At 37.5% G+C, this 19,887-nt stretch overlaps 1 protein-coding gene across 3 annotated transcripts in view; it reads left to right on the forward strand.

Moving 5' to 3' along the window:
• The window catches only part of KPNA1 (karyopherin subunit alpha 1), a 62,432-nt gene that overhangs the window by 18,151 nt on the left and 24,394 nt on the right, over positions 1-19,887 (forward strand). For all 3 annotated transcript variants that reach the window (XR_007509101.1, XR_007509102.1, XM_049825011.1), the window contains exons 6-11: positions 1,946-2,077; positions 10,235-10,323; positions 12,175-12,274; positions 12,882-13,045; positions 14,195-14,273; positions 17,233-17,358. Coding sequence is in view for 1 of the 3 variants with exons in the window: in XM_049825011.1 (XP_049680968.1) it covers positions 1,946-2,077; positions 10,235-10,323; positions 12,175-12,274; positions 12,882-13,045; positions 14,195-14,273; positions 17,233-17,358 (690 nt within the window). In the remaining 2 variants the exon portion in view is untranslated. The remainder of the gene's footprint in view (positions 1-1,945; positions 2,078-10,234; positions 10,324-12,174; positions 12,275-12,881; positions 13,046-14,194; positions 14,274-17,232; positions 17,359-19,887) is intronic.

Genomic DNA, 19,887 nt, shown 5'->3' on the forward strand with positions numbered 1-19,887 from the left:
TGCAACTGTGGAAAGTTTGTAACCAATTTGATATAAAAAAAATGCCTTTTATTACTTATAGGGCTCTAGCATGGAAGTCGAAGACAGGCACATAAAGGGAAACAAGCTCCTAATATTTGAATAGGAAGGGAAAATAAAGGTAGAGGATATTTCATCAAATGCAGTTACATCTCTTGTTTAAAAAACTTCAAAAGCAGTTGTAGACTGAGTCAAATTCTCATGGCTGTACTTGTGTAACATGTATTGATTTTTACACAGAAAGGGCAAAAATCAGTCAAAGTTGAAACTTGCTGAGCTTGTCCTAAAGGGTTTGTAACAAAGCATTGAAAATATAAACTTGAGTACAACCTGGTGGCATCCATTAGGAAGCCAAAGGGCAAGTTCTAAAATACGGGTAGGAAACCTCTGTGGTTGAAAGATGACTAATAATACTGTATCACAAAACACTGGAAAATCACTTCAGAGAAGGTACAATTACAGGAAAGCAAGTACATTTTATGTTGGCCTTAAGCTTTGGCCTGAACGTTTTGCTTCTAGTTCATTAATGATGAGTCTTGCAGTTTTGACTTTGTGTGTTTCTGCTTTATTGCAGCCCATGCTCTTTGTATTACAACAGTGTATTTTGGAATCGTTTATTCTGATGGCATGTTACCAGGATATAATTTCTCCTTTAGTTGATCAGGAGGGTAGGATTAATTGTATTTTTAAAACTGAAGTCTTTAATAATTAATAACACTTTAAAAATTAAAAGCCTTACAAGTCTAGGCTTAATTGTTGAGTTCTTATTTCAGGCCTGTTTCGGGATTCTGTGCATCTCCTTAGCAGGAGTTGCTTTTGTGATTAGATCCTAAATATAAGTCCTTGCTGCTCTTAAGAGATAGCTAGGCTTGGAAAGTATATCAGGATTTTAACTGGAAATAAAACTTAATAAATTTTAATATTTAATAAAATTCATTGGTAATGTCAAAATTCATCATTTATAGCATACAACTTCTACTTTTATTGTTCATTGTTTTTTACCTTTTCATTCAGCTTTTAGCAGTCTTTGTTCACTAGATTCTGAATGTATCTGATAGGATTTAAATTTGCTAGTGTAGTGTAATAATTTTTGGACTGAAAAGCATGCAGAAATCTACCAAAATCTAGATTTCTAGAATCTGTATTTTCTGAGGTCTATATCAGGTAGTGTTAAAATTTGCATTTCAGCTTAAAAAGATAATGTTTTATCAAGTTGAGATTAAAATAAAAATAAATTGCAAAAACAGTTAAAAAATGCAAATTTTTAATTCAGGATCTCAGTTTTGCTTACAGTATTGAATAAAAACATCATACTCTAATAACTCTTTGCAGCAATACTGATCACCAGGTGGAGAGGAGTACTTTGCTGTGGTTGCAGAGTTCTACCAGATTGTGATCACAAAGTCATTTGTGTGGGGTTTTTTGTTTTTTTTTTTTTTTCATTCAATCTCCTTTCCTGTTTGTTTTTTTTAAATGGCTTTTATTTCCTTTATATCCACTGAGTTTTATCCAACAATGTTGACAGTGTCTCCGTGCATCTTCAGGAATATCATTGCTGATTCAGTGAATGCAGGTATCAGGTGTCTTGTGGGAAGACTCATTTTTTGTGTATTGGTTCTTAGCTAGTAGGGAAAGGAAGTACAACAGACCAAAACTAACACAATTGCGTAGCAAAAAATAATATTTGAAAAGCCACAGCAAACCCAATCTTGTTCTCATAAGGAACTTCTGCAAATTTTGATTTTAAGTGATAACCAGTAACTCTTAACTCTATGATTCTAATTCTTACTTTGCAAATTGTCTGTGTTAATAATATCTCATGCTTTTCCTACGCCAATTCTTTCTGTCTTTAAAAGGCATTTAGTCTTCGTTTTTGGTGTGGCATAGAAGGTTCCTAGTAAACTTTCTTTTGTATTTTGTTTTCCAGTTTGAGGCTGCGTGGGTGCTGACAAATATTGCCTCGGGAAATTCCCTTCAGACTCGAATAGTGATCCAAGCAGGAGCCGTCCCCATCTTCATAGAGCTGCTTAGTTCAGAGTTTGAAGATGTACAGGAACAGGTAAAGATTAAGAATGGTGTTGGGTTTTTGTGTGTGTGGTGGTTGGTAGGGTTGGGTTTTTTGTTTGGTTGGTTTTGGTTTTTTGTTTTGTTTGTTTGGGTTGGTTTGTTTTGGTTTTGCTGGTCGTTTTTTTGTTTGGTTTTTTTTCTTTCCCTTCCCAAAAGCCTTTAGAGGAAATGTAGTGTTTGGCAGTTTTGCACAACAGTTCCTTTGTACCTAGTGTGTGTTTAAAATATCTAAGCAAGTACTGTATTTTTCTTTTTCTGGAAATGATATATTTAACCACAGCCAATGCAGTAATGCATTATGATCTCTAATGGGTTAATGTTTTTCTGTGTATTGAGGAATTCAAGAAGTCTTGTTTACAAAATTGCTTTACAGATGGAAAGTTCATGCTTGTTTCTCCTGAAGATAAAGCATGAGTGGAAACTGTAGTTTGTTCTCTACAGAGAAAATTATAGTTTGTTCTCTACCTTCCTTACAGAGTAGATGAATATTCTTTTAAGGCCCAAAGGGATCAGTGTAAAGCACAGATGAAACATTTGACTCAGTAATTTCCACATGAGGCCCATAACTTGTGTTTGAACAAGGACATATTTCAGACATGTAATCTTGCTTTGAAGACTTAGGGTGATGAAATATTAATCACGTTAACAAATAGAGTTTCAGTTAGGATTAAGATTAACTTGAAACCATGCACCTTTACTGTACAAATTTGACTAGCTTTGGGTCCGGGTATTTGCTTTTGTTTCACTGTCTACTCAATTATTAAGCTCTCTGTTTTTTCCTATAGCTACTTACAGACCATAGCTTGAGCTTTTCTTGAGCAAATTAAATTAAGCTCTGAATTCTCATTATAAGGCTATTTCTGAGGTGATTGGTTTGTTTTTTTGGTGACCCTTTTCTGAACGTTTCTTTGTTTCAATATCTTTTTGTGGTGGTGAAATTACAAGCACTGGGTATTCCAGTAGCACTGTTCCAGCAATGCTGTTTGCAGAGATAGTACCTCATTTTAATTTCTACTTGATACTTTGGTGTGTAAATATCCAAGATGTCTTTGCGGACTCTTTGCCACAGAAGCTGGCTGTGAGCTCAGGTTAAGCTGATTATCCAATATGATCCATTGTTCTTTTCAGAGTCACTGACTTCCAGGGTTCAGTTCTCCATCCTGTAAGTGTGACCTCTATTCTCTGTTCCTAGATGTCTGACCTTGCATTTGGCTGTATTGAGATGCATGATTGGAGAAGTCCCGACTCATAAGCATTGGATCGCTTTGTGTAACTTGCCTTTCTTTCTTATAGCTGGCTCAGAATGTACCACCTGTACTTAAGGTTGCCTAACATTTTCCGCAAGACAGACAGATTTTTATTTTTATTTTCTCAGTTGCTTATAGCTTTCCAGTTCTTTCACTCTGTTACTTTTCATTTTCAATGGTCTGTCTCAGGATGAATTATTTTTGAAAAGTTTTTTTTAAGAGAAATTGAATTCAGGTGCTTGAGAAAATGATACTAAAGGAAATAAGACATTTTTTTTGTCCATTTTTTTAGCTTCCTTTGAGGAAATGAGTCTGTCTGTTGTTGTAGAAACTAGAAATGTGATAGGGAGCTTGCCAAAATGGCAGATGAATGCTATGTTCTGCCCATGTGAAAATCCATCCTGACTTAGCTATGTGATGCTTTTTAGAGTTTGTGTTTTGGGGGTTGAAATTGGTGGCATTACTTTCCAAATTCAGCCATCACTTGTATGGTGCTGTTCCTGCAGAATGATTGATGCTTTGAGTGTGGTAGGGGCTACTCCAGTTTTTTGCTCCTAATGATCTTCTGTGCAAGAGCTAACTTGTTTTTTTTATTAGGTTGTTGTTACCATCCCTGCTGATGTTCAGAGAGCAGGTGGGAAGAGCGAACCTGTTTAGAATGAGTTGTGCAGCCTTCAGCCTTAAGATGTGTGAATTAACAGAAGAGCTTAGGGGCCACAGTTAAGTAGTTTATCTGTCTCCTTCCCCCTCTGCCTCCTAATAAACTGCTGACATGTTAAAGTTCAGACTGCAGGTAGGCAGAGTGGGTTGTAATTACCGCAAAATATTTTTCTATGCAATTCAGGTGCTGAATCCATGATCCTTCTGTTACCAATAAGTCTCTAAATACTAGTTACAAATTGCTCTGTAGTAAGCCGTGCTAAAGAAGGAAGATGTACCACTGCGAAGTGTTACCTATACCTTTTCATAGCGGGTTTCTGTGCTGCAGGTGTAGAGATTGCAGCACTGCTCACAGCTGACTCTGGGTTTGATGCAGGCCAATGTGAAATAAATTCTGTTTTTTCCAACAACTTTAAAAAATACCAAACACTTCACCATAGTATCTATTAAGACAAAAATTAAAAGCATTAAGCACTTAAAAGTTAGCTCTCGTACTTCTGCATTACAGGATAGCATTAATACACAATTGCATAGTATTTTTCCAGATGACTCTCATCTCATTCAGTATATGTACAGATTGTTGCCCTGGTAACAAATCAGTGGGTAGTAAAGGAGGCTTTTATTTGTCACACTGTGGCCCTGTTTGTTAAAGTTGGAACACATTACAGTGGATGAAGGAGAAAAGGGAAGAGATTCTTATGATTAAGGCAGTTGCAGGTTTCTGAGATACATTTATCTACTGCTTAGTGTCTGATGCTAGACAATTTGCTTATATCAGTTTTCTGTAAGTGGATACTAATTCTGTGTTTTTTTGAATGCTCAGTGTGAAATATTTCTATTTCGCTTTGTAGTTGAGGACAACTCGGCACTTTTGCAAGTGACTTTTGTAATTAGGTCTGTGTTTTGAGCAGATCTGGTCCTGGACTTCTCAAGCTGGATACCTGAAACTGGGAGATACTTGGCCATAATTTTCTCCTCTGTAAAACGATGATTCTTATTTTGTCTCACAGTAGCACTGTGAAGATTATTATTTGCAAGCAACTGTTGCTACATTTGCAACAAATTACAAAATACAGGAAAATACAGAAAATAAAACTACATGTTCAGGGCAGATGGGCCAGAAGCTAGCCCTACAACCATATGGTAAAGGATGAAGAGAAAAAGAAATATTGAACGCTGTGTTTAGTAAGCCATTCTTTGTGCTAAGTGAGATGTTAATTCTGTCGAAGGAAATGTTAGTGATAATATAATTTTGAATATGTAGCATAGCATAAACTAAAAAAAACCCCAAATTTTAATTTGATTTACTGGCTAATTTTTATCCACTGTTTTTGTCTTACAGTAAGTCAGTCTCGCAGACTTAGCATTGAATTTGTCTTATTTCAAACTGCCCTTAGCAGTAGCTCAGGAACAGATACCAGTTTACCTTACCTGATCATGATTTTCCCAACAGTTATTTTTCATATTTATAAGCTAGTTTTAATCTAATGTGTTGCACTGTTTCTTTTGCATATGCTAGTTTCCGAGTCTAGTGTGATTCTAAATCAGCAGTTTTATAGAAGTCTGTGTGAGGGAATCTTTATGTTTATTAAGCAATATGTATTTTAATGAAATTATATCTCTTTACAAGATGTCTTTTTGCAAGATCTGTTTCCCATTAAGCTATGCAGGCTGACATTTAATTACCTTACCATCCTTTAACTATTTCATTGTTTGTATTGTATATCAGTCTTTCTCAGATTGTATATCAGTCTTTCTCTGTGATCAGTGGTCAAATGATTTGGCATCCATTTTTCCCATCAGAGAAACTGAGTTTATTACAGAAGCTACGTGTCCATTATCTGTGAAAAACGCTTTGGCTACATCTCCTCACCTCTACCGGTTCTGTTTTTGGTGTACTGATTTTTAGATTTAGTCAATGGCATATGTCCTAGCCTTCTTCCACTTATCAAAGTTTTTTTCTTCCAAAAGACACCTAGAAATTTAGATATGCCAGCCTGAAATTATTTATATTGAAGGACTCCAAAGCCCTTCAGACATGCTTAAGGTTGATCTAGCTTCAGCAGTGTCTTAGCTGCAGTTCTTTTCTGAGTTCCCTTGCTGATATATTTAAAACCCAGATGTCAACTTGGGTTTCCTTGATGAACATTGAATTTCCTTCAAAAACCATGCAAGGCATTATGCTCCCTGTCTGAGATGATTGAGATTGTTTCACAGTGACAGATATGTGTCATTATGTTCTGTTGGACAGCCCGTGCCAGGAGAATCCCCAGCTGCCCCGTTCTCCTCTGGGAATGTTTGTGTTTTCAGCTAAAGCAACCAATGGTTTGGTTTTTTTTCCTCTCGGTATTTTTCCATTCCTACTTGTACTACTGTTCCTTTTGGTAACTATCATTTGTTTGGCACAGGTGACCTGTGAGTCTGGTGTCCAAGTTCTGTTTGGCTTTTACATCAGCAGTCCCACTAACTAGGTCTTAGTAATCAAAACGTGGAAGAACAGTTGAGGCATGAGTATGAGCTATGTTCTATGTTTGGGTGGATGAGATGCAAGAAATAAGGAGCTATGACCACCCCAGCCACTGAAAGAAAGGTGTTTTCTGTGTTGGGGCATAGTAGAAGTCATCTCCTAGGAATGTGGCCTTACGATATCCTTCCTTGTGTCCACTTATCCAATCACACTTGTATGCAAGCTCATCTTCACTGTCTTCATCCCAGCATTAGATCCATTTCCCAGGTCAGCAACCGAAAGTAGAGAAAGTGTTGATTCTCACTTCATAATACTTCTTCTCCACCAAGAGGCACAGATTCTATGCACTGTTGGTGGTTGGTTTAGCAGTTGGTTTAAATATCCAAAGCCCTAATGAAATAATGCCTGAGAACCTTCAGAATCCAGGGGAAAGTGGAGGGTTGTCAGAATGCACACAGATTATTCACAGAAGGCACCATATGGCTCAAAAGTACTCTACAAAACTTGCACTTTACTGTTATTGACTGCTGAAGTTGTTCAGCACTGCAGGAAAAAAACACTGGAGTTTAATAATGAGTAAAATAAACTGGAGACCCGCAACAATCCCTACTCCACTATTAGCCATAAATAGAAATTTATACAGGTGTATAAAAATAGAAGCTGCAATTGACAACACAGCATTTGCATTTTCAGTTCACACACAACTTTGCTACCTAAGATGTTGGTTAAAAAGTCGGACTACAAATCTTAAAATTGCAGATTCTTTTCATCTTCAGGTCTGAATGCAGATATTGAAAGTACTGAAATGAAATTTTTTGAGAGTAAAATATTTTTTTTATTTAATAAACTCTGAAACTTAATGGAATTAAATATCCTTTTACCTCTGCAACTATCCAGAAAAGAAGATAAAACATTTGGGATGTATAGAATGAAGCCAACATGTTATGGCAAGCAAGCCATTTACATCTTGAGGAGTGCACAAAAGCAGCAGTAGAAATCATTGAACATTATTCAGACAAACAGACCCTGAAGACACTTGTCATTGTTCACATGTCGTCTGTGGGAACCATGACAGAGCTTTGTATTTATAGCAGTGTCTGATGAGAAGAGTTTAAATGAGCTTGACTTATGTTCCTCGCTTATCTGAAGAGCTGAAGTAACTCCTTAAGGAAAGGCATCTTCCTTTTTGAATAAAACCTTGCATATTTTTCTAAAGATATTTCAATTTCTTAGCGTCTTGTGTACTATCAGTCATTATCATTAGAAGGATTTCTTGCATCATCTTCTCTTACCCCAGGTCCTGTGATATCAGGCTACTTGGCCAGAATTCTCTTGCCATAAAAAAATCAAGAGTGGGAAAGCAGTAGAGATGCTATTTGACTTCTCTGCTCAGTCTTTTTGATGTGAGATTTGCTGTTGCAAAACCAGTCTGTCATTCAGGGTCAGAATGGATTCTTGGATTAAGTGATTATCACTGCTGTCAACCCTAAAAATAGATATTGCTATAATGGCAGAAACAAAGTCCACAGACAAGTGACATACGGCTTCCAGAAGTGTTTTAACATGTGTAAGGGTGTCCAGGCAAGGAGATTGTATCTTCATACGAAATTACCCATATGTTCAATAAAAGGAAATTATTGCAAATTCTAACTTTTTTTTCACCCCTAAACATTTTTAGAAGATCCACAAGTTTATTTAGAACCAGCTGAAATCTTTGATTCATTCTTCGGGCTTCTCATTGCTGCAGAAATACAATCATTGCAGTGAGCAACAAGTGTGGCTTCTTATAGTTCTAATACAAATGACATTTTGCAGGAGGTGGCATTTGTTGTCTCTTAAGCAAGTTTTTTCGAGTAGCTAGGTGCCTTCTCCATCTTAAGTCCATGAGGCTGCCAGACCCAAGGTTATACTTTTTTTTCAGACAAACTTTTGTCATAACATAATAATAAAATAATAAGAATTGGTATGAAAAATAAGTTTTCACGATGAAGATCAGTTTTGGGGGAACATTGTGTAGTAGTGGCTGTGCTGTTTCACAGGAAAGTCAGTACAGCCCGGTGCCGTGTCTCTGTGGCTGACAGCAGAAGCGTGAAAAACAGTAGGAGAACAAAACACACTAATCCTTCCCCAGAATAGTCCCCTAGTCTCTTAACAACTTGCAGTTTAGGGACTTTCGATTGATCTATGTTATTGGTAATACTGGTACAGAGGAGGAGCCTTTTTATTTTGTATCTAGCAAGCTGACATCTGTATCTACATTTTGTATCTACATCTGGTTTTAGCTGTATTAATTTTGCAGGATTTGCTAGTGGTTTTGGGCCTCTAGAGTGGTTGGAGTCTGATTTTTGAAGTGGCATCTTTTTGTCACCGTTTAAAAACATGTTACAGTAGAAATCTGATGCAACAAATCAATTGACATCGTATCGATAATGAATAAATGAGTTTATTTCAGATTATCTGAGAATTTACTTTAGGTAACAAATTTTGTTTATTCTGTCAATTTTTTTAGAGGAGCAATTTATTTAAAGTTGAGATAGGGAGAGAAAAACATGCTTGTTTTGTGTGGGGAACCTATGTATGTTCAGTTGGAGAAATAGTTACACACTGTAACACATCTTACTGCAAATAAATACATTGTCTTCAACTGAAGAGAAACCTGGCGAGGACATTCAGCTGCTGTCCGTGATAAATAGGATTGCTTTTGTCCTCTACGTGCACTACTGGAAGTATTTCCAGTGGTTGTATAGACATTATACGGGTCTTACCAAATAAGCAGATATATGTATCCATTTGATGTGAACTTGGTCCTCTGCTAACTTGAAATAAATAGCAAATGACAGTTTCATGCACTTTCTTGGTTACAAAGTATCATTTGTAAATCACATGGAAGTCATAAAATGGCTTTTATACTTCAGAAAGGCTACTTTTAATTTTTTTCAGTTAAAACTCTTATTAGTGGACAGTGATATCAAAACCACCACTTAAACCAAAAGTATAAATCAAAATCAATTAAATCTTTTATTCTCATGATATTACAGAAGATGGATTTCATGCTTCCTTAATTATCTTCTGGTATTTTAGATCTTTTCTTCTCAAAATGAAGGGTTACAGTAGTACTGATGTCCAAGGGAGAAAACATGTCTTGCATTTTGCCATGCATATGTCCTAATAGGCAACACGGGTTCTGTCTTGTATAGCTTTCTCTTACAGAATATATGCCAATGCCCATCTGAATGCTTTGATTCTGAATATTGGTTTATCTCATGTATAGATTCCATTTTCATCTTAGTTGGTGTCAGCATTCTTAATATGACTGTGTAAACAACGCATGCTTTTATGGCTTCTTAGGAAATACTAATATGGGCTGTTCCACACAAACATTTTTGGGTAGATACAAACTTGCTTGACCTGTGCTATGAACATCTGGACTTGAACCAGCTCTGAACCAGGAGGAGTGTAGAGTTAGTACATTACTCAGCCTGAGGAGATAAGCTCATCTCTTCTATTGTGGACAGAGCAAGGTTATGTCTGCCTGCGAAGTCTTTGGAGACATACATGTTGGCTGTTTTGGTATTCCTCTTAGATCTGTGTAAATATTCCTGAATCATATAATGAGCTTGGGTGTATATATGTAATACTCAACCAGAATGCATTCCCCTTCTGTACATTGTCCAGGATCTAACAGTGAGAACAGAGTATCTCCCACTCTAATACATACACAGCACTGGTTGAATTGTGAGAATAAAAGCAATTACTATTCTGTTTTTCGTTGCAGGCAGTATGGGCTCTTGGCAACATTGCTGGAGACAGCACTATGTGCAGAGACTATGTATTGGACTGTAATATCCTGCCCCCTTTATTGCAGTAAGTCTGTTTTCATATGTTTTCTAGAATTTTGCTTGAGTGTCTGGTAAGACTGAAGTTTGGTTTTTGCCTTGAAGAATAATAGCGATTAGTTTTGTTGTGGAGTAATCAGACTTTTTAATGGGGGACTCCTGAACTACTTTTGTAATGGAGCTAAAATGGAAAAGTGTTTTAGGAGCAGCTAAGCTGGAACTATTTTATTCTACAGAGTGGGTGGATGCCTGGGCTTATTATAGAGTCATAGAATAATTTAAGTTGAAAGGCACCTCTGGAGGTCATCTAGTCAAAGCTTTTCTTCATAGCAGGTGAGATCAGATTAGATTGCTCAGCTACTTAACCAGTCAAATCTGGAACATCAAAGGTAGATTCTGTAACCACTTGGGGCAAGCTATTGCAGTATTGGACCATGGCATGGTGAAAAACAATGTTATGATTTCTTATCAGAATTTTCTATGTTTCACCTTGTGACAGTTGCCTCTTGTCCTATCATTATGCACCTTTGAGAAGGATCTGGCTTTCTCTTTTCTGTTAAACTGTTGTAGGCAGCAGTTATAGCTCCCCTTACACAGTGTCCTTCTAAGGCTGAACAAATCGAGGTCTCTAACCCCCCTGTTGTGTGTCATTTCTCTAGTCTGCTAATTATCTTGATGATCCTCTGCTGAAGGACCATAGTGTTGCTGAAACAGTGACGCCATCTTGTGTTATGTCCAAATTAGGATTATTCAATCTCTGTTCTTTGCAAACTCTGTTTGCAGCAGTGGAGTTTTCCAGTACTCTCATAAAGACATTGCTACAATGTGGGATGCCTATGAGAAAAAGAAACCGAGTTGTTACAGCTGTGGAAAAACTAGGTCTTGCCTCACTGCATTCCTCCTAGGCCAAAGAGCACTATTGGCTAGTCATTTCTAAGCTGTCAGGAAAGTGCCTTGTTTAGAGGCTTCATGCTGTGTTTGACTTAATTAACCAACTCCACAGGTGTCTTTGTGTGAGGACTGGTCTCACATAAGGGGACTTAGAGTGTAACAGCGGCTGACACAGCTTTGGTTGGTGTGATAGTCCTAATGTGAGAGGGCAGTTTTGGTATGCAGATCTCATAAAGGTCTCAGTATTATGGTTCATCACATCATGGGGCCTCCTGTGCCTTATGGAGCAGAACTTGAACCCTGTGGCTGGTGTATGGATGCCACCCCTTAACAACTGCAGGAAAAGACTGGTTTGGGGTGGTCTGTAGAATGGTGTTCTAACAAGAACCCAGTGGGCAAGGCTCTCATATGCCAGGACTGGAGCCAGTGTGCACAGAAAGTTTGTAAATGGTGCTTGCTGTGAGATACGTGACTGTCTTGAGTATTTGGGAAACCCTAAACCTGATTATACACATTTTCTGAGGATATGTTTTGTTCTTTACTAGTTAACATGCACAAGTGTAAAAGTGGGGCTGATGGTCTGAGACTGACATAAAAATGCAGTTCAGTGAAGACAGTACTCTCCAAAACTACCTGCAGGTCCTTCTACTTAGAGTAATTTTGTCACAGTTCCTGTGCCTTTTGACTGTTAATCTGCCACATCAGTATCTAAGCAATTAAATGAATGCACTTTTAGTGTAATAGTTGTTATTCTTGTTGAGGTGCTGGGATTCATGTGTCTAGCATGTGTGTTAGTATCCAGCCATCAAGCATGATTTTCTTCAGGGTGTATTTTTATAGAAAAAAAATCTAACATGTTTTGCCCTGGTGTCTGTTGAAATGGAGGCCTGAACTTACATTTTAATGATTCATGAAGTTGATCCTACAGGGTTGCCTCGCTTTGATTTTTAAAAAGCAAAGGTTGGAATTTTTTGTTGGTTTGTTTTAGATTGCTTTCAAAACAGAACCGTCTCACTATGACCCGAAATGCCGTATGGGCGCTATCCAACCTCTGCAGAGGGAAAAATCCTCCTCCAGATTTTGCCAAGGTAAGAGATGCTTTAAAGGAAATGTATTGTAAGGTGGTGGTAGCCAAATAAGCAATGAGTGTGGTGAACCTTAAACTCAGTAGCAGAAATGTTTCAGAATTTCTCTGAAACAACATATGGACTTCTTACAGATGAAGTTTTTGAATACAACGTATGGACTTCTTACAGATGAAGTTTTTGAATGTATTTAGTCCTTTTGGTGGACATTTACAACCATTGTTTTAATATAGCTGTCTCCTAGCTTTTTGTTACTGTTCCTGTACTGGAGATGACCACACCACAGAGGAACAAAACTCTGTACGTCTTGGCTGCTGTAGTGCAAAGTATGGCACATCTTAGTGGACAAGTATGAATTCAAGTTGCCAGACATTGTACTGCAGAGGCTGAAGAATTCTCATAGCGCTTTTCTGCTGCCATGCTCTGCCATACTTGTGCAGCTACAGCCCTGCACAGAAGTGCTGCCTAGGTGGGAAATTTTCTGAGTATTGAACCTTGAGATGCTAGTGCCTAGTCCTATAATGTCACATACAAGATTAACTGACATGTTAATAGATCTTCTGGCCCTTTTAATTGCACAACATATGTATCTCTTCTTAATGTCTTACAGGTTTCACCTTGTCTTAGTGTGCTTTCCTGGCTGCTCTTTGTCAATGATACAGATGTATTAGCTGATGCCTGCTGGGCTTTGTCCTATTTGTCTGATGGCCCCAATGATAAAATCCAGGCTGTGATTGATGCAGGAGTCTGCAGAAGACTTGTGGAATTGCTGATGTAAGAAATTTGTTCTGAGCAAATGTACTATCCAGTTTTTTCCCTAAAATCAAGGTTCAATAGGAAGCAATAGGAAGTTTAATTAGATATGTCTTGAAATGTAGTAATTTCCAAAAAGCAAGATTTGAATTTTAATTTTACCTGTCTGTGTTCAGTCTTCTCTAGTTGTCATGAGTAACAGAAACAATGGAACTTCTCTTGTACTAGTTTTGCTATTTCTTAAGAGATTTTTTCCTGCACCTAACAGCTGCATTTTTGTAAAATCCATAATATGTACTGGGATTTTCTCTGCGCCATTGAAGTCCATGTTATAATTACGTACCAATGAAATTGCTGAAGGATATCAAAGATGGAAACGTAAGAGTAAAATTTACTAGAATCGACAATACCAAGGACTAAACCCTTACTGTAGAAGAGTATACACATTGGTCAGTAAAGTGTAGCTGTGGGAGTTGCGGTCAGGGAGACTGGCCTTGTTCAGAGCTGTTTCTTCAGGTCTAGGGGAAGGATGTGGAGCATTCAGTTACCTAAGAACAAGAAATAATGGTTTTCAGTGATGTAAATAAAAAAGACTATTAAGGCTTTTAAGATTGAGGCAAATCTGGTGCTGGATTAACAAGTGGAATGTATTACCTAAGGTACCTTTTTATAAAGAAGTGCTTTCATTTGAGAAAAAAATTCCTTACTTCATGCTTCCTATTCCAATCCTGACTTAACAATGATGATGGGAGGATGCATATAATGGCAGAAGATGGTCAAACAGCTGTATGGGTTAAACACACAGCTTCTACCCGTATTCCTTTGTCTTGCTCTCTGCCTTTGTGTGTGCTACATTAAGTGTGTTTCATAGTTAAAGCGGATTACTTTTTGCCTCCCAAGGATGCCTATACTCTGAAGGACTTGTATTCTTTTAATCTCATATTTTATTTTTATGCTGCTGAATGATATCTAAAGGCCTAAATATCTAGAAACCCTAGAAAGACTTACCATTAGTTTAAAATCAGAGAGTGTTTTGATTCAGATAGTGAGAGTTAAGTCAGGTTTAGCAGGGAGGTTTTCCCCTGGCTGATGGATGTTCCTTTCTCGAGGATGTAAAGATGGAGATGCTTCAGGATGGTTAACACTTAGATCTTTCCTTGGTAATTTTAGGCACAACGACTACAAAGTTGTATCTCCTGCCTTACGAGCTGTTGGGAACATTGTTACAGGAGATGATATCCAGACCCAGGTATGGATTCACTTTCTCTTGTGTTGTACTGCAGTTCATCTTTCTGTTAGTTGTGGTAACCTATTCACAAGCACCTCCTCTTGTTCCTTTTGAAGTTTGAAAGTGAAGGATTGATGACACTAGTTGCCTCAAAACATGTGGTGGTTTTCATAGTTTTTCTGTTAAGTCTTAAACTGTTGGTGATTTTTACATAGCTATGTCTGAGATTTTTATATAGCTGTGGAATACCCTTTGGGGTTTTTTTTTTCCCTAGTTTGTTTAAAGCAAGTCTGCCTCAGGCTGAATTTTATGCTGAATTATATGCCATGGTAGGGCCATCAAAGGCCTGTCACATTTGATGCTGTTGACGGTCTATGATGAATATACCAAAACTGAGTGTCTGGTCAGATTTTGGATGGTATGTAGCTGTGTCTGGGCATATGTTTGGAGAAGCATCGGTAGGAGGCAGTGACTCCCACCACTCTATTGGAATTAAACTGGGAGCCAGGAAACCTGATGCTTTAGAGGCACTAGGTTGTCATCTTGCTGCTTGGTAGGTTTTGCAAGAGGCAGCAGCTCCCACCAATTTTTAAAATCTGTGGGAGCAGAGAGTCCGTGCCTTGCATACATGCGTTAGCTGTGATCTACTGGCTGGTGGGAATCTCTTTTTACATGTAGAGCAGAAGCTCCAGTTACAGGCTTCTGCTGTTGTACCTTATGTTAAAGTTTTTTCCCTAAACTCTTTGTGCATTCCAACAGCCTTTTTTGAGGCTTAATTGGGAATATGAGGAAGAAGAGTATAGAGTAGGCTACTGCTTTTGAAACTTTGCTGACTCTTGGCCTCCATCTCTAGTTCACAAACTAGAAGCATGCCTTGTGTGGTGCAGGGCTGTCTGACAAATGCACAACCAAATTGGATTGAAGTGAGAGGCTCAAAGAGGCTTGCTGTGGTGGCTGCTGACTCTGCTAAAAATGATGGGAGACATGGGATCAAGAAGTGGTAGTAGCTGCGAATAGGGAGGTGTGTGCAGTGGAGGCAGTGAAATGGACATCCAGGAGGCAGTGGTAGCGCTTAGAGGTGTGAGATGATGCGAAGAGTGTGGAGAAAGATGCTTTCAGTGAGGTGTAGATGCATAAAGCTTTTGGTTCCCCATTCAAAGTGTTAAATTATTCCTTCCATATAAATTATGCCAAAGTGAAAATCCAGGTTCCTTATCTTGAGGCTTCTTTCAATGCTTATTTTTTGGTTTGTCTAAATATATCCTTTGGAATTCTGTAGTTCTGTGACAATGAGATCAGAGATAAAGATGAGTTAGCAGCAGCAGGACACTGAGTATCTTATCACTAGGAGGAGATTAATGTGATTTTTTGATTGCTACAATATTTTTTGTGTAGCTGAATTGCATAGGCATTTGTTTTGCAGATCAGTCATAATGATTGAGGCGTGTTTTGTAATTTCATAGTTTCATTAAAAATAAAAACACAAGGGATCACTAAATCACATGTAATGCAAGTTACTAAATACTGCATAAATCTTAATTCAAAAAAATGTTTAAACTTTTTCATTGTGCACAATTTTTTCAGAGGAGTATACCATAAGCTTTCCTAAAATTCTAGAGAACTGTTTAAGTAACATTCTAGTAACTGTTTTAAGTGCTTGATAGTCCTGCCTGCAGATTGTGCTGTATGCTGAAGAGGGGTACAGAATGCATACAAAAATCCTTAATCAGAAGGAAGAGCCTAGCTTTGATAGTTGATACATTTTTCAATATGAATGCAACATATAACACAGTTGCCTGAAAACTTCTCTATACAACCTCAGAGCACAAACCTGCTTTTACTTTACATCTCATTTTCAACTATTAACAATTGCCAGTGCTTGGAGATGGCCAAAGCCATATATAGTATGCATGAAGAAAAAACCAAATTTGTCCCAGTAGATACCTGATACAATCCTGAACGGTAATCTTTACTTTTTTAATCTTAATGTGGAGTAGAAAGGTTTTAGGAGTATGTGCGTGGGGGGGATACAAGCACGGGAATTCAGTCCACAGTTTTCACGATCAGAAGTCATCACCATGATTCAGCTTGACTCTCATCCTTCTGACCTCCACAAACAGACTGAAGAATTTCTCATAAAATTCGGTACCACGCTGTTCTTTCTAAGCTGCCTGCTTTTGCCATACATGGCAAAACTGCTGTGCTTCTTGGTGGGCTCTTCCAATTTCTTTCTTACTTGTAAGAAGTTGGAATTTAATTAAAAAATAAAATTCATTTTTCAGTCATTGAATCCTGTTTTGTGCCCTTTTAGAGGGTCAAAAAGCCCTTCACTATCACACATGACATAATCAAGTATTTGCTCTTGTAACATCACTGTTCTGGGGCATTTTCTCTTGTACTTTGGGCACTTAAAATTTTTATTTTGGAAATGCAGATTTTCCTGCAACTTTTCTGCTGTGTAAAATCGTAATTTTTTACAATATTTTAAAATTTTTAATAAGAATTGCCCATTCATAATGTCACTGGACACAACGCTGACAACAGTCTGCCCCACTGTGCCAGCTGATGTGGAAAACAGAAGTAGTTGGAGCTTCCAAGTGCACAAAAATACAGAAAACAAGATGACAGGAAAATACTGTCATCTTATTTTTGTTTGGTCATAATGGGCTTAGTATCTTCTTGTGTTTAGGTCACACTGAAATCATAATGAAGGAATGATCTCTTACCTGAATTGCTTATTAACATTCCTGCAAACATTTCTTTCTTAGTTCTTGCTGTTTTTTTGTTTTGTTTATGTTGGGGTGGTGTGGTTTGTTGGGTTTTTTTGGTTTTGGTTTTTTTTTCTTTTGGGGATCATCTGATGGGATATGCTTTTTAGATTTTGAAGAAGTTGTGTTCCTTATTCTTGTGATTCTTTATCCTAAATTTCCTCTAAATTGTGGTTTGTTCTTTTGTTTTGTTTTCTTTCTTTTGTATTCAGGTAATTCTGAATTGTTCAGCCCTGCAGAGTTTACTGCACTTGCTAAGCAGCCCAAAAGAATCTATCAAAAAGGAAGCATGCTGGACTATATCTAATATAACAGCTGGAAACAGAGCCCAGATCCAGGTAACCTTTTCAGCTATGATCAGTAATCTTTGTCTTGCAGGCTAGAAGAAACACATACCAGGTAGTACACTGGTTTTTGTGTATAAAGTGCATATTTGTATGTATCCATAGTCACAGATATATAATTACATATAAGCAGAAGTATATTGTAGGTTCTGTGCATAATGAGAATATTTCAATGGCCCAGTCATCTCTCAAATTCAGATTACTTAAGTTTATAATCATCTACAGATTATAAGGTGGGGAGATCGTCATGCTAGAGAATGACAAGATGAGGCTAAGCTCAAGAAAACCTTGTCTTAAATATTTGCTTCATGCCTTTGACAATCACTAAGATATAGAAATTCTCAAGTATGAAAAGAGTAAGCTACAGACTTTGAGAATCAAATAACTTTGCATGTTTCTTGATTTTACCACCAGATATAGACACCTACATTGTAAAATACTTTCTTTATTCCCGTTTATATTTTCTTATAATTCCTGATACAGGCAGTTGTGCTTAGCCAAATCTAAAATTGCTATTTATTAAACTGAACAATAATGGAGGATATCTAACATGTTGCATTGGGATTTGTCCTTTCTGATTACACCAAATTTTGGAATCCCTTCATGGTAAGTGACAGCACACAGAAGCAAATGAAAGTTACCCCCTTATGTCAGTCTTTGCAATTAGGCTTCCAAAAGACCACATCTTTGTTCTAAGTCTGGACTTAGTGTCAGCCATTAAGAAGAATTCCCAGGACTTGTCTCCAGATGGTATAAATGAGAGATTGACCATCTCTTTCCCAGAGAAAAGTTTTTCTTTGACTAGATAAAGAAGAAACTGCTAAATATGTTTTGTTTTCCTTGGATATGGAGTTTTTTTCAGAACAGCTATACTAGGTGAATTTTTTGCTTGGCTTTCAAGGGCAATGCCTCATTCCTTCCCTTTTTCAGAAGTGATGAAAAAACAGATTGTAGTGAAACCAGGCTTTATCTGATAAATATACAAGGTTCCCATCAAGGCAGTTGAATGAAAGTCTCCTCATGTAAATCAAATTTAATTCTTCTGAAGTTACATTTCTCGATGCTCTTCTCCCTCACTGGATACAGAGAGTATTTTCAGAGATTGCAGAGGATGTGTGGAAGTCCAGTTAGAGATATCTGTTCTTTGAGGAACAGAAATAAATAGCAGAAATATTAGACATTAGAAATACTTGTCTCACTCATTAGTAACCAGGCAGAAACAATCCATGTTTACACAGAAAGTAAACCAAGCCCCATAATACATTGGCAAAAGCGGCCAAGGAGTAACTTCTTTCCTTCATATCCTTTTCCTTGGAAGGCAGCCTGACACTTGGTAGTCTTGTATCTGATGGCTCTGGATTATTCATTCTATATGATGAGAATTAGCATGAAGTGGTTAACCCTCTTCACCCAAGGGATAGAATTGTTCTCTTTTTGCAGAAAACTTTCAGGAGATTGCATGTTTTTCTTGAGGAAAACGTGTATTACATCTTTTGCAGGTGGCACTTGCAATCTTTTGTTTATACATTCTCCCTTACAAAGAACATTCAGCTGCTGAAGGGGCAACATAAAGTCTTAATACCTTGAATGAGGTCTTCATCTCAGAAAGCACGGGAAATAAAGTTAATACTTTTGTGGAAGATAACTCAGTCTCTGCTAAGCTTCCTAGCATTAAGAGCCAGTGGAAGGCTGTGTAGGTCCTTCTTGTCTGATGTAAGGATATGACTAAGATGGAAGTGGAACTGCAAGCAAAGAAACCACCTACAGTTGTATTTGCTCCAGCTTTCTCAGTCAAAATTTTACTTTGGCCACCGAAGATCATGTTTTTTGTCAGATATAGGCAACGATATGGTTACTTAATGTAACCTTGGTAGAGCTCCAAAAATTTTGATTCTGCTTTTATTGTGGCTTGTATGTTAATTTGTGGACTAGCTGAACTTCTAACAAAAAGTCCTGTGTAAAATCAGCAACTGTACCACTGTTTTTTTCCTGCATCAGCAATTGTAATTGCTGTGCATTTAGCAGTGCAGAGAAGGTAGTTACTGCTGCTTGCGCTAAGGTAAAAATGTTTTTGCCTTTGCTTTTCTTGCAGTGAAGAATCTTTTGGCTGCTTTATCCATGCTGCTACCACCTTAGAAACAGGGAGGAGCAGTATTTTCTGTCTAGAAGGCCATTTCTACTTTTCCTGGGAAGTCTAAGAGCATTTTCTGGGGAACAATCCAGCCCAATACATTTTCTTAACCTTGTGGTTTTACCCAAGTCTATCAGAGTTGCTTTGGGATGCACAATCATTTAGGAATGTTGCAGGCTTAAGAAAAAGAAGAGCTTGAGAAAATCAGGTACCTGTACAGGTTATACCATAAAGAAATAAGTACCGGAAGTGGCAATAGAAAGTAAAGTTTGTTACTAGAGCATTTTTTCAAAACTTCAGGATCTCTATTTTCATATTTTTGATCTACTGAAGATACAGTTGTGAAGAGTCCTAGACGTAACTTAAATTCTAGGGCACCAGAAGCTGTTTCA

Source organism: Accipiter gentilis, chromosome 21 (genome assembly GCF_929443795.1).
Source record: "Accipiter gentilis chromosome 21, bAccGen1.1, whole genome shotgun sequence".
In the NCBI taxonomy this organism is placed as follows: domain Eukaryota; kingdom Metazoa; phylum Chordata; class Aves; order Accipitriformes; family Accipitridae; genus Astur; species Astur gentilis.